Source organism: Cebus imitator, unplaced genomic scaffold (genome assembly GCF_001604975.1).
Source record: "Cebus imitator isolate Cc_AM_T3 unplaced genomic scaffold, Cebus_imitator-1.0 Scaffold546, whole genome shotgun sequence".
Classification (NCBI taxonomy): domain Eukaryota; kingdom Metazoa; phylum Chordata; class Mammalia; order Primates; family Cebidae; genus Cebus; species Cebus imitator.
The window spans coordinates 771,565-784,544 of NW_016107861.1; the positions used below are offsets into that span (position 1 = coordinate 771,565).

The window sequence follows — 12,980 nt, forward strand, 5'->3', positions numbered from 1 at the left end:
GTTGGGAAAATGGTGCTAACAGACTTGCTCCACACAGAGTTGCCACAAACCGTCTGTTTGTAAAGAATGAAATAACTGCAAAAAGCAACAAAGCAAAGTGCAGTAAAATGAGTTATCCTTGCATACTAAGACCATTGAATTGTATACTTTAACTGGGTGAATTGTACGGGCATGTGAATTACATTCAATAAAGCTGTTCCTTTTAAAAACTGTTTTGGGTGTGTACACAAGGACAAAGAGAGTGGAATGATGACAATGGAGACTCAGAAGGGAGAGTGGGTGGGCAGCAGGTGGATGATGAGAAATTAATGGGTACAATGTAAATTATTCATACATTGACTTCTCCTCTCTAGCTGTAAAAGCCCTAGATGGATACCCTAAAAGCCCTGACTCCACCACTGTACAATCTACATATGTAACAAAATTGCACATGTACCTCATAAATTTGTACACATACATAAATAAATTTTGTTGCTAAAAATTGTTTTAACTCTTCAGAGCATCTCTATTCTAATACTTTTACCTTTTCTACTATTGCTCTTAATGTTAAATATTAACATAATTGTCATTTTAAATGTATTATAACTTTTGGTGGGATAATTTTTTGAAATATTCTTTGATATTCTTCTTAAATTAGTTTCCAGAAGAACTTCAGTATCAAGCTGTCCATATGTTCAGACACAGACTTTTACTAAACCAAGAGAATTAAATATAATGATGTATTAAAATGGCAGATTAATATTACTCTTCCCATCAAGAAACAGGAAAAGTCTGTAATTTATTTATTATATTATTGATTATGAAAGTAGTTTATAAAATTATGTATTTTGTACCACAGGAATAGAGTTCATTTTCTCATTGAATTATCAGCTATTCCACTAATGTCTGTGTAATTATCTTATAACTCATATTTAATCAGTTCTCTATTGTTGGAGTTAGACTCCAGTCCTTTACTATTACCAATGGTACTGGAAAACAAATGTCCTTGCATTTATATTTTTTTCTGCATTCCCAAAATACATGTCCATAGCCTTCCAAGAAAAGAAAAAAAGATGAGTTAATGCAGCTTGCTGCTTTAACTGGCTTTCTAAAGAAATTCTCATGTTACTTAACTCTTGTTAAACATTTTAGAAACTGTGTGTTAGGATTTGAATATACTTTGATTCCACCTCTTTTTTTTTTTTTTTTTTTTTTTTTTTTTTAATGGAGATGGAGTCTCACTCTGTCACGCAGGCTGGAGTGCAGTGGCACAATCTCAGCTCACTGCAACCTCCACCTCCCAGGTCCAAGCAATTCTCCTGCCTCATCCTCTCAAGTAGCTGGGATTACAGGTGCACGCCACCACACCCAGGTAATTTTTCCATTTTTAGTAGAAACGGGGTTTCACCATGTTGGCCAGGCTGGCCTCAAACTCCTGACCTCAAGTGATCCACCCACCTCAGCCTCCCAAAGTACTGGGATTACAGGCGTGCGCCACCATGCCCAGCAGCACATTTTAATGTCAGTTTTTGCCTGCCGTTTTCATTTTGTTAGATTTTAGTTTGCCACACTACTGAACTTTAATTGAAATAATGCTCTTTTTTACCCCACAATGCTGAGAATCATGACTGCTTATATAGTCACCTCACTTTATTAATTTATATCTTATAAGTACTCTAGGATAAGTATATTACAAAATTTAATGCACAAGATCTATAAAATTACATTAAGAATATTTTATCACTGTCATTATCTGGAAACCTAAATCTGATTTCTGATAATCTTCTCACTTTTTTTTTTCCATTTCCAATCTTTTCTTTGGTTTGCAAGTCAATATTTTAATTCTATCAAGAATCAACATATTAACAAATTTTCCCTCAATGCCATGAAACATAACTGCAGGGATATATTTCTCTTTCTTCTTTTTCTCTTGAGATGGAGTCTGGCTCTGTTTCCCAGGCTGGAGTGCAGTGGCGCAATCTCGGCTCAACGCAACCTCTGCCTCCTGAGTTCAAGCGATTCTCCTGTCACAGCCTTCCCAGTAGTTGGTACTACAGGCGCATGCCACCACGCCCAGGTAATTTTTATTTTTTGTATTTTTAGTAGAGACAGTGTGTTTCACTGTGTTAGCCAGGATGGTCTCAATCTCCTGACCTCGTGATCTGCCCACCTCAGCCTCCTAAAGTGCTAGGTGAGCCACCATGCCCAGCCAATTTTTCTTTTACCAAAAAAATTCCTTCAAAAATAATTAGAAAACATAATCTATCTTACCTGCAAATACAGTTTGTCTGCTTTAAATTTACTTTCCAACTTTAGCAATCTCTTTGCCTGTTCTGGTACATCCAACTTCATTTTTATCATGCACTTAGTTTCCCGAACAACTTCCAAAATTTTGGGATCAAAATTAACCAGCAACTTTCCTGTTTCTGGATGTCGAACAAAAAGCGTGGCTTGTAAAGCTACAAATAAATAATGATTGACATTACTCTTTCTGGATTTCCTTTCCGCTTCCAGCTCTGTTTATATTTCTGTCTTGCCCTCTGGACTAACTTCTTGAGGGCAAAGGAAACATTTTGGATACCCCAGGTGCTAAGGCACAGTGTCTGGCACATACTGAGTACTCAAAACTTAGATAAATGAATGAAGAGTGTCTGCAAAGCCACAAAATCAGATCCAGGGAGAGAAAAATTGACCGAGAATGGTGCTTTGTGCTGTGAACTGAAATATTTTTCTGAATGGGTCGAAGAGATCTATAACACAATGCTAGTTTATCTTCTGGAATATGACTTGCCCCCTGGGAAAGAACCAGAAGGTGGTTAGAATCACAAAAGATGCCACACCTCATTTCAAACCCTTTCCCACTCAGACTCCAAATTGGCTTCTTTAATGAGGTTTATTTAAATTAAATCTCCATCCCAAATTTCTGAAAATTAGGCTCAATATCAGTAAGAAATATTTATTTAACACCATTGAGTTGTGAACTCCCAGAATGGAGGGGAAGATGTTTTACACTATATCTCACATAAACATCATTAATAAAAATAGGCATTTTCAGATATGCATTGTATTATAAATTGAAATACATAAGCCCAAACAGTTCTTACTGGGTAGCCTTCAATTATTTGTTAGCTTAACACAAAGAACTTCTCCAGACATAATAAAACACTTATAGACGAGTATGCGCTAGCTTGAATTACATCTTGTATTAACAAAGACTGTTAACATGAGAATTTTATCACAATCACCGAATCTTCCAAACCTCACATTGTCTTGTTGAATGTGGCCACATCAACAAAACAATGTTAGGTTTGAAAGACTTGGTGATTGTGATGAAATTCTCCAGTAAAATAAAATAGTTTGTATATCTCTTTGAAGTTAGTTGACTTTTGCTCATCAAATAAACTCAGTCTTGATATGGCTCTTAATAATGCAGTTTTCATGACAATTTCAACTACAAATCTTACCCAACTCATCTGGAATCTTTTTAAGCTGGGTTAGAAATCACTTATCCTAACAGAAAACGAAGCACTACATGTTGTCACTCATAAGTAGGAGTTGAACAATGAGAACAGATGGACACAGGGAGGGGAACAGCACACACCAGGGACTGAGGAGGCAAGGGGAGGGAGTGCATTAGGACAAATTTCTAATGCATGCGGGGCTTAAAACCTAGATAACAGGTGGACAGGTGCAGCAAATCACCATGGTACATGTATACCTACGTAACAAACCTGCACATTCATACATATATCCCAGAAATCCCAGAACTTAAAGTAAAATAAAAACAAAGAAGTCACTTGTCCTCCCCCCAAAATTCCAAAAGAACTTTTAAACATTGAAATCTATCTTTCTTAAAACTGTAATGAACTTGCTTGAAAAGGCAAAAAGGTCAACAAGACAACTAAAACAGACCAATATTGACAGCCGGGAAGTCTGCTCCGGGCATGAAAGATGAGCATTTCATCCTGTGTGAATCACCATCAGAGAAACTCTACAAAGCAACCAACTAAAGGAGGCTGATGCTACGTATCCAATTATTACTACAAGCTCCTATGTGGCTGAGGACAGTCACATCAAAAGGGCAAAGGAAGACCTCCAGAACAATTCATTTCTGAAATGAAATGAAAGAAGTTAAAGAATTCTACTGACTGTTTTTCTGGTGAAAAGAAACATGACAAAATTTCACTTCGTATTGAAAGTATGAAAGAATTCTACTTCATATTGTTTATACATAACCACTTCTCCTGGGCATCAATTCACTGTAATGAGTATATTGCACCCAATAGGGGCCAACCAAGGTTCACAAGGGGAACAAACGCTTCAGAAAACTTGATAAAATTAATATTCATCAAAATTATCTTATCTCTACTTACTGGACATTTTAAAAATATTTTAAGAGCCGTAAGATGCCTGGCACCATTCTTGGCACTGTTAGAAACAGTACAATATAATGGTTATGAGAACGGATTTGGGAGCCAGACTATCTGAATTTGAATCTTGTCTCTGCCATTTACTAGCTGTGTGATCTTGGGCAAGCCACTTAATGTGTCTGTGCCTCAGTTTTCTCATCTGTGAAACAAGGCTAATAGTAGATCCTTGTAGGGTTGCTGTTAGGATTAAAGGAATTTGCATAATACCTGTAACGTGCTGAGACAAAGCCTGGCACGCAGTGAGCACTGTATACATGTTAGCTATGACCATTATTCAAAGGATATAAGATGAAACTGACATACAGGGTAAGCTTGGAATGTGTAGGGGAGACAAGATAGATCTATAAAGCAGTACGGGTATGAGAAAGAGCTACAGATAAAGGGCGTGGAGGACTCTGAAGGAAGAAGACATTATTTTCTGCCAGGAAGCATAAGGAAAGGCTGTATGAAATAGGTGACTGTTGAGCTTGTTTTTGAATATGTTCAGATAAGACAAAGGGCATCAGGGACAGAAAAACCAGCAGGAGAAAAAAAATTTTAAGTGCAGAGCATTGTAGAAGCAAAACAGTATATGCTTCAGTGGTTTAAAGTTCTCTTTTACCTTTTTCCATAGTGTGCGTTTTAAGCTCCTCTCAAAGCTCCTTTGAGAGTGTTGCTCCATAAACAGGCTTTCTTTATAATCCACAGGGTCCTACCGTATAGCACAGCACCCAGAAACAGCTGGCCTGATAAAAGTGGCTTATTAAAGGCTTAACTGTGGTTCCTGTTAGGGACCACACCCTACAGGGCTGGGACACTGTCCTCTAGGATGCAGTATGCTCTTAATCAATGGCCTGTAGATAACTGCTGTGTCTCCAGACAGCAAAAATACATGAGTTGGAACCAAGAGGCAGAAGAAGGAGTGGCTCCTTTCACCATCATTCCAGTAACCCGCCTGCAGAACTTGTCCTTCCTGTGCCTGCAATGCTGTGCTCTGCTGAGGTGGAGATCCTGGTTTGGGAAGGAGAAACCTTTCTACAGGGGACACAGTAAGGGTTCCACCAAGGTCACGGATAAGAGTTTACAGTTGAGATTATGACTAAGAGCTTAAGGTTAAGATGAGAATGAGAAAAGCAGGAATCTGAACTGACCAATCACTGAGTCCACACAAAAACAGCATCTCGGATGGCTGGATGATGGCTAGAACCATCCCGTGTCTCACATTTAACTCTGCCTAAAGCCTTGGCAACACGTAAATCCTCCCCTCAGAGGCACTCAGACACAGTGCACTAAAATTCTTCACTCCCTGGAGCTCAAATCTGAAATTAAATTCAGTTATTAAAAAAGAGAGAAAAGAAAGGAGGGACACAGGAAGGAAGGGAAGCAGGGAGAGAGGAAGGAAAGCAGGATACAATTTTTTCTCCCCAGAATGGAACTGAGATTTGAATCTATAACATGATACAACTAAATATGAACACCTTCATAAACAATGGAGAAATATCCCTAAAGATATTTTTACTTTCAAATACTGTTTTTCAGTGGAAAGTCATAAGTTAAGTATGTCAACTTCAAGGTCATGATCATTTTCACTTATAAAATCAGCATATTATTAACAACTGTAAACAAACCACTGTAGCATCCCTAAATCTAAATTGTAACTATCCTAAGATTATGTGGAAGGGATGGAAAAAGTTCTCCAGAACTATAAGCTCCTTGAAAATCACCTAATCCCTACTTTGTAGGTTCACTGCAGTCTTATACACACCATAATGTAACTGTGAAATCTCTCTGATCCAGGCTGTGTGATAGACCACTTCGAATTCCACCAGCACATACGAGATCTTGTTATACTGACGGATGACAGCTTTACCTTCTGGACTTGACAAAATGTCTGAGTTTTTCTGTTTTTTAAGGGAAGAGAAAGATTTACTTTAAAAGATTGCATAATTTTTTTCTATCCAAATAATGAAAGTATTTATATGTAAAATGATATCACATAATTATGCTACCAGGTAAGAGTCTGCCTCAGAGTAAAACAGAGATGGGGAAGGCCATATCAGCAAGAGGCAGAAAACATTATCAGCATATAGAGGGAAGACTGGAAAAGGAAAGAAAAGTTTAAAAAGAGAGGTCTCGAGCCCCACAGCCTGCCCCAGGCGTTCAGAGTCTCTACCTCCTTTTCTAATCCCATCCCACTGTTCAGGGCAAGATATAAGTGACTGATGTTCCTTGAACCGTGACTATCAGGGCAAATTCCCAAATTCCAGCACACAAAAAAAGGTAGCCATGTATCAAAGGATAAAAGTAAAATTTCTTGGCCAGGTGCAGTGACTTATGCCTGTAATCCCAGCACTTTGGGAGGCCAAGGTGGATGATCACCTGAGGTCAGGAGTTGGAGACCAGCCTGTCCAACATGGTGAAACCCTGTCTCTATTAAAAATACAAAAAAAATAACCAAGCATGGTGGTGGGTGCCTGTAATCCCAGCTACTCCAGAGGCTGAGGCAGGAGAATTGCTTGAACACGGGAGGAAGAGGTTGCAGTGAGCTGAGATTGCACCACTGCACTCCAACCTGGGCAACACGAGTGAGACTCTGTCTCAAAATAAAATAAAATAAAATAAAATAAATATTTAAAAAATAAATAAAATTTGTATATGTAAAAATCAAAAGATACAGGTTTTGATTCACAGGTCAAATAGGGCAATCTCTGCCCTCCCACTGCAAAGTCAATTAGCAACTAAGTCCCCCGAGTAGGGACTCAGGATTTTAATTTTTCTTAACTATTCAGAACAATGACATAAATGATGGCAGCAAAAGAGAAATAACAGAATCTTCTTATTTAATAATGCTTAAATAATATAATTACTTGCAAAACTACTGTTCTGTAGTTACATTGTTCCATATCTAGGCAAAAGACACAAGATCAAGCAAACCAACTCCACCTTGCAACTCTGTCTCTTAAATAAAATTTAAGAAAATAACAAGGACAAAGAAAAGACAAACTGGCAGTTTCAGAATGCCAACAGGGCCCAAGACTGTCCTGTTTTTCAGAAATCTAATAATCTCAAGGACATAGAGAATGAATCAACTGTATTATACTTCGCTCTCAGTGGCAGTTCTTCATACAGGAATGCGCTCTTTGGGTTTATCTTCACCTTCATTGCATATGTATCAGTGACCTATCTGCCCATACATAGAAGTAAGCTTCCATGCTATGCCTGTACTTTATTGTGTTTTCAGATTCTTTATTTTTATTTTTAAAAGGTTTTTACAAAGTGTCCTGTGTTATTAAAAGACATAAAGTTTTAAGATTCACTGACTTTGAGATAACTGTAATTAGACTGGCTTCTCTACTGAACCTGAAAGAATTGACTTTGTCTCTCTCAAGTATATTTATACACTAAATTTTCCTTGCCTGGTAAAAGAATTGGCTCTTTGTTGGCTACTTTAGTGGACACAAATAATATAGGAGAAAATACATTTGTTATATTAAAACCACCAAAATCCTCATTCTAAAATTTAATTATTGGCTTACAAAGAAATAATCGATGGGCTCACTTATCCGGCGGTAGAGCTGCCTCACCCAGAGGATTTTCCCTGCTATAGGGGGCATGTTGCGAGCAAGAGGGGGGTCATCTTTCTGAGAATGATAAAGCTGTAATTAAAAATCTGGCGTTAATGTTTGAATTCAATACAAGGGAGAAGGCAAAATATATATACAGCTATATGTGTATTGTTTTACCATTATTCATGTTTTATATACAGTAGGTAATAAATATGTAAATGTACATCAGAGATAAACTGCGACTTTGAAACAATGATGTTGATCATATATGACACTTAATTTTCTCTTCACCTTTATTTCCTATTACATGTATTTTTTTTTCTGCCCTTATCCCAAATTTCAAGGAGGTATTCAAAAGGAGCACATAGCTACATAATATTAATATCTGTCCTAATAGTATCTAAAGCCCATATTTCTAGAGGCAAAAATACTAACTTAAATGGGCTTTGCTATACTCACACCAGAAAAGAGTGGCAATAAGACAGTTTTTTTAACTTTTAAGTTCAGGAGTACATGTTTTTGTTTGTTTGTTATATAGGTAAACTCATGTCATGGGGATTTGTTGTACTGATTTTTTCATCACCCAGGTGTTAAGCCTGGTGTCCATTGGTGTTTTTCCTGATCCTCTCCCTTCTCCCGCCCTCCAGTAGGCCCCGGTGTCTGTTGTTCCCTTCTTTGTGTCCATGTGTACTCAATGTTTAGCTCCCACTTATAAGTGAGAAAATGTGGTATTTGGTTTTCTTCTCCTGCATTAGCTGGCTTAGGATAATAGCCTCCAGCTTCCTCCATGTTCCTGAAACGGACATGATCTCGTTCTTGTTCTGGCTGCATAATATTCCATGGTGTATATGTATCACTTTTTCTTTATCCAGTCTACCACTCATGGGCATTTGGGTTGATACCATGTCTCTGCTATTGTGCATAGTGCTGCAGTGAACATACGCATGCATGCGTCTTTATGACAGAACTATTTATATTCTTTTGGATACATACTTAGTAATAACAAAAACAAGCAAAGAGGAAAGGACTTCCTATTCAATAAATGATGGTGGGATAACCGGCAAGACAGTTCAGAGCAAAGAGGTGTAAATGTGGTTGTCCAGCAATATACACTGTCAAGCACCTTCCCACACAGAAGGGAGCATCAGCGCTCCTTAGCAGTGAAATAATCACTCTGAAAAGCTTGGCACGAGACAATGATGGCAAATACTTTCAGAATTTTTTTCTTTTTATTTTATTTATGAACATGACACTTACCTTCTTGATAGCATCAAGTTCGGCCACATAGTACTGAAGAATAAGCTCAATTGTGTGGTTTATTTCCAACTGAAGACAGGGAATCTTCAGCTTCTGAAATCTAAAAGTTATTGAAGCTGAATAATTAAAAACTAAATGAGAAATATACTTAAGAATTGCTGTCATAATAAACATCCATTTACTCATTTGACATATATTCATATCATGCATTGTCCTAGGATAAAGCAATGAACAAGACTGGAGGTACAGTCCCAGCTGTGGAAAAGAGACATCTGCATGAGTTACAAAAATAATTATTTAAATTACAAATGAATCAAAAATGCCTATAACAGGGAGATGTAGACAAATCTGGGGATTCAAATAAGACACCCTGAGAAAATGACAAACAGATTACAAGATGAGTGAGGAGATAACCTAGTGAAGATGGAAGAGAATACATTGACTGTCCCTCTGCCAGTGATAATGCTCACATAATTCCAAATAGCCATAATCATAATTACGACTTTGTCAGCCAAATGTCACTTCCACTCAGAGACTGAATGACACACAGGAAATACTAAAAACTGCAACATTCAGGTAATAAAATCAATGGAAACCAGCATACTACAGGTAAAAAGAGAGAGACAAAGACAGAAAGAGACACAGAGAGAGAGAGAGAGCCAGAGCCAGAAGTCGCCAAGAAAATGGTACCTGCCATCTATGCAGTACTGTCACATGTCAAAATCAAGTTATTTCTGTTTTGACTTTATTTACAAAGATCTTACCAGGTCTCCATCATTACAGTCGTGGAATTATGCAAAGCCAGACCCAAACCCAGTTCTGCTGGCTCTCAGGGAAGAGTTCCACCAGTGTCCCTGACACGGGTCTTGACCCCTCTCAGTGCTGAAAGGGAAAGGCTTCTAGTCCAGCTCAGCCCTCTGATCTGGGATTCCCCACCCTTTGAGAGAGTAGTGCTGTTAGCATAGAGGGGAAAGAAGCTAAAGGAGAGAAGATTCCAGGTGCTCATACCACAAAAAATGTGGCGGAAAGATAACTGGATGAGATGATGAATGTGTTATTTGAATTGATTGTAGTAACCATTTCACTACATATATAAAAATATCATGTCGTACACCTTAAATATACACAACATTTTTAAGGTGTGGGAGCCCTCCGGAGGGAAAATAGAAAGTTTTGTTATCTATTACTCTTAGATAATCTCACTTTTAGAAATTCTTTCAGCATGTAGAAGTAAACATTATTTGTTCCCTTTCCAATAATACCTATAAAATTAACCGCAAACATATTACATGGCTGGGGGCAGGGAGGGGAAACGAAATAATTTCATTTTCTTACCAAAAGACTTTCGTCTACCAAAAAAAAAAAAATGCAATTAAAACATATCATTCTTTATTTCAAATTTTTATCAGTCTAGTTAGTGATAATTGAAAGGTTTCCGTTTGCAGGTTTTAAAGTTTATGTAGGAGAGATTTCCAACATCTTAATTTGAAATTGTATTTTCAGACTTAAAGTTATCCCACCTAGAAACTACACTGTTTAAAGTGTTATGAATACCTTTGAAGCAGCTGAAGAGCTTGCTGAGAAGATAAGATTTTCCCAAAAGTACTGTTCATAAATGCCTGTATTTGTACCTAAAATGAAATATTAATATTAAAATGATTTTTAGTCTTAAACAGATTTTTTTTAACAACAATTAATGACTTTCCTACAGAATTAAGATAGCCTCAAGCTTCAAACACATCTACCATCTACGCATCAAGAGCTTCATTGTCCAGTATGATGGCCTTCGGCCACTTGAAATGTCACTACTTAGAAGCAAGATGTCTGTAAATGTAAAATCATGCCAGATTTCAAAGACTTAGTACAAAAAAGAGAATGCAATATATCTCATTAATGATTTTATATTAATGACATGTTAAAATATTTAATATAGTGGGTTGAATAGAGTCCTTATTAAAATTTAATTTCACCTGCTTCTTTTTACTTTTATTCATGTGGCTACTAGAAAAATTAAAGTGACATATGTGGTTTCCCTTTGCAGTTCATTATCAATTGGATATTTCTGATCTAGAGAATTTATTAAAGGAGTGAAGGTCCCTTACGGGCATTTTTCTTTGGGGATATATAGAACGCCTGGTAGAGTAGTGTAATGACACTGTAGACACCAGGGTGAGCAGGTGTCATTTTCTAACACTGCTGCTCTCAGAAATCTCTGTGCTGCTATTAAGGAGGTAGAGAAGTAGAAAATGTTCTTTCAAGAGTCCCACCACTAGCTGGGAGTGGTGGTTCATGCCTGTAGTCTCAGCACTTTTGAGGGACAAGATGGGAGGATCGCTTGGGGCCAGGAGATCAAGACCAGCCTGGGCAACATAGCAAGACCCCATTCGCTATAAAAATGAAAATAAATAAATATTCCCACCAACCCTAGCAGTGAACTCCAAACTCCTGGTACCCAAAAGATGGAACTAAATCATTCTTTGCAAATTATTTATATGTGTAGCTCATATTGGTATGGTCTACTACTAATATACACCACACCCATAAATCAAATATTGGAAAAGGAAGAAAAATTAAAACACTAATGCCTAAAGTAAATTATTTAACTATTAAAAGGTTAATATTGCTCTAAATTTACTAAAAGCTAAAATTCGTATCTAAAATAAAGCCTGAATAACATATAATCTTTCTTAATAAATCATAAAAATAATTTAATAGCAAGTTTTTCATAAATTTCCATTGCCATAAAGATTTAATTTTCAAAGCATTTTGGAAGCAAACTCCACCCTACCTAACCAGCCAAACACTAAAAGTAATAACTAAAATATATCTTAGTATCAGAGAATCTAAGTTTCAAAAACTGAAAGGAAATCTATGCCAAAAAACAAAACGTGTTATCGTTACAGTGGTAGAATTTGAGGATATTTCTTAGGTATTTATACTGCCCAGGTAACATATAATGTCGTTTTTAAAGAATTTTTTAAATACATGAGAAAAACATCTGATTTTCCTCACTTTTACGGCAAGGATGTCAGACTCAAAAAGTGAACAGAGTATATTCATATCCCTGCTTGTGTCTCCAGGAAATTCTGCAGCAAAGAGGAGACCATTCACTTGGGCTAAACATAGGTTAACAGTAGTTTCAGTTAACAGTAGAGAGTAACTGAGGTCATATAGCCCAAAAGGTGAGAGAAAAACTTCCTGCAGTCTCATCTGACATGCCTTCTGACTACCCTTCAACCCTCTTGTGTTCCTTAATCTATGGCACACAGGATCTGGGTGTCTCTTCAGAGCTGCCCTCTGTAACTGCAGGAAGAATGCAAGCATCAAGTATAGAGCCACAGGGAGAGTGACCCATTTTCCTAATCTGTTCTCAAATCCCTTCACACTTGATAAAGAATAACATTTACAAATTCTCTCTTGAGCTGGAAAAATGATATTGGCTCCCTGGCACAACAAAAATCGAATACAAATTTTAATATAAATTAAAAATGAGGCCGGCTCAATGGCTCAAGCCTATAATCCCAGCACTTTGGGAGGCTGAGGTAGGTGGATCGCCTGAGGTTAGGAGTTCAAGACAATCTGGCCAACATGGTGAAATCCCATCTCTACTAAAATACAAAAATCAGCTGGGTGCGGTGGTGGGCACCTGTAATCCCAGTTACTTGGGATGCTGAGGCAGGAGAATCACTTGAACTCGGGAGGTGGAGGTGGCAGTGAGCCGAGATCGCTCCATTGCACCACTCCAGCCTGGGCAACATAGTGAGACTCT

The 12,980-nt window shown here is 37.5% G+C and overlaps 1 protein-coding gene across 1 annotated transcript in view; it reads right to left on the reverse strand.

The window, feature by feature from the left end:
* DNAH8 (dynein axonemal heavy chain 8) overlaps nt 1-12,980 on the reverse strand; it is a 327,601-nt gene that overhangs the window by 262,264 nt on the left and 52,357 nt on the right. Inside the window, exons 14-18 of the mRNA XM_017515278.1 lie at nt 10,766-10,842; nt 9,212-9,311; nt 7,925-8,044; nt 6,154-6,289; nt 2,251-2,438 (exon numbers count right to left, since the gene is read on the reverse strand). Of these exons, the coding sequence (XP_017370767.1) occupies nt 2,251-2,438; nt 6,154-6,289; nt 7,925-8,044; nt 9,212-9,311; nt 10,766-10,842 (621 nt within the window). The remainder of the gene's footprint in view (nt 1-2,250; nt 2,439-6,153; nt 6,290-7,924; nt 8,045-9,211; nt 9,312-10,765; nt 10,843-12,980) is intronic.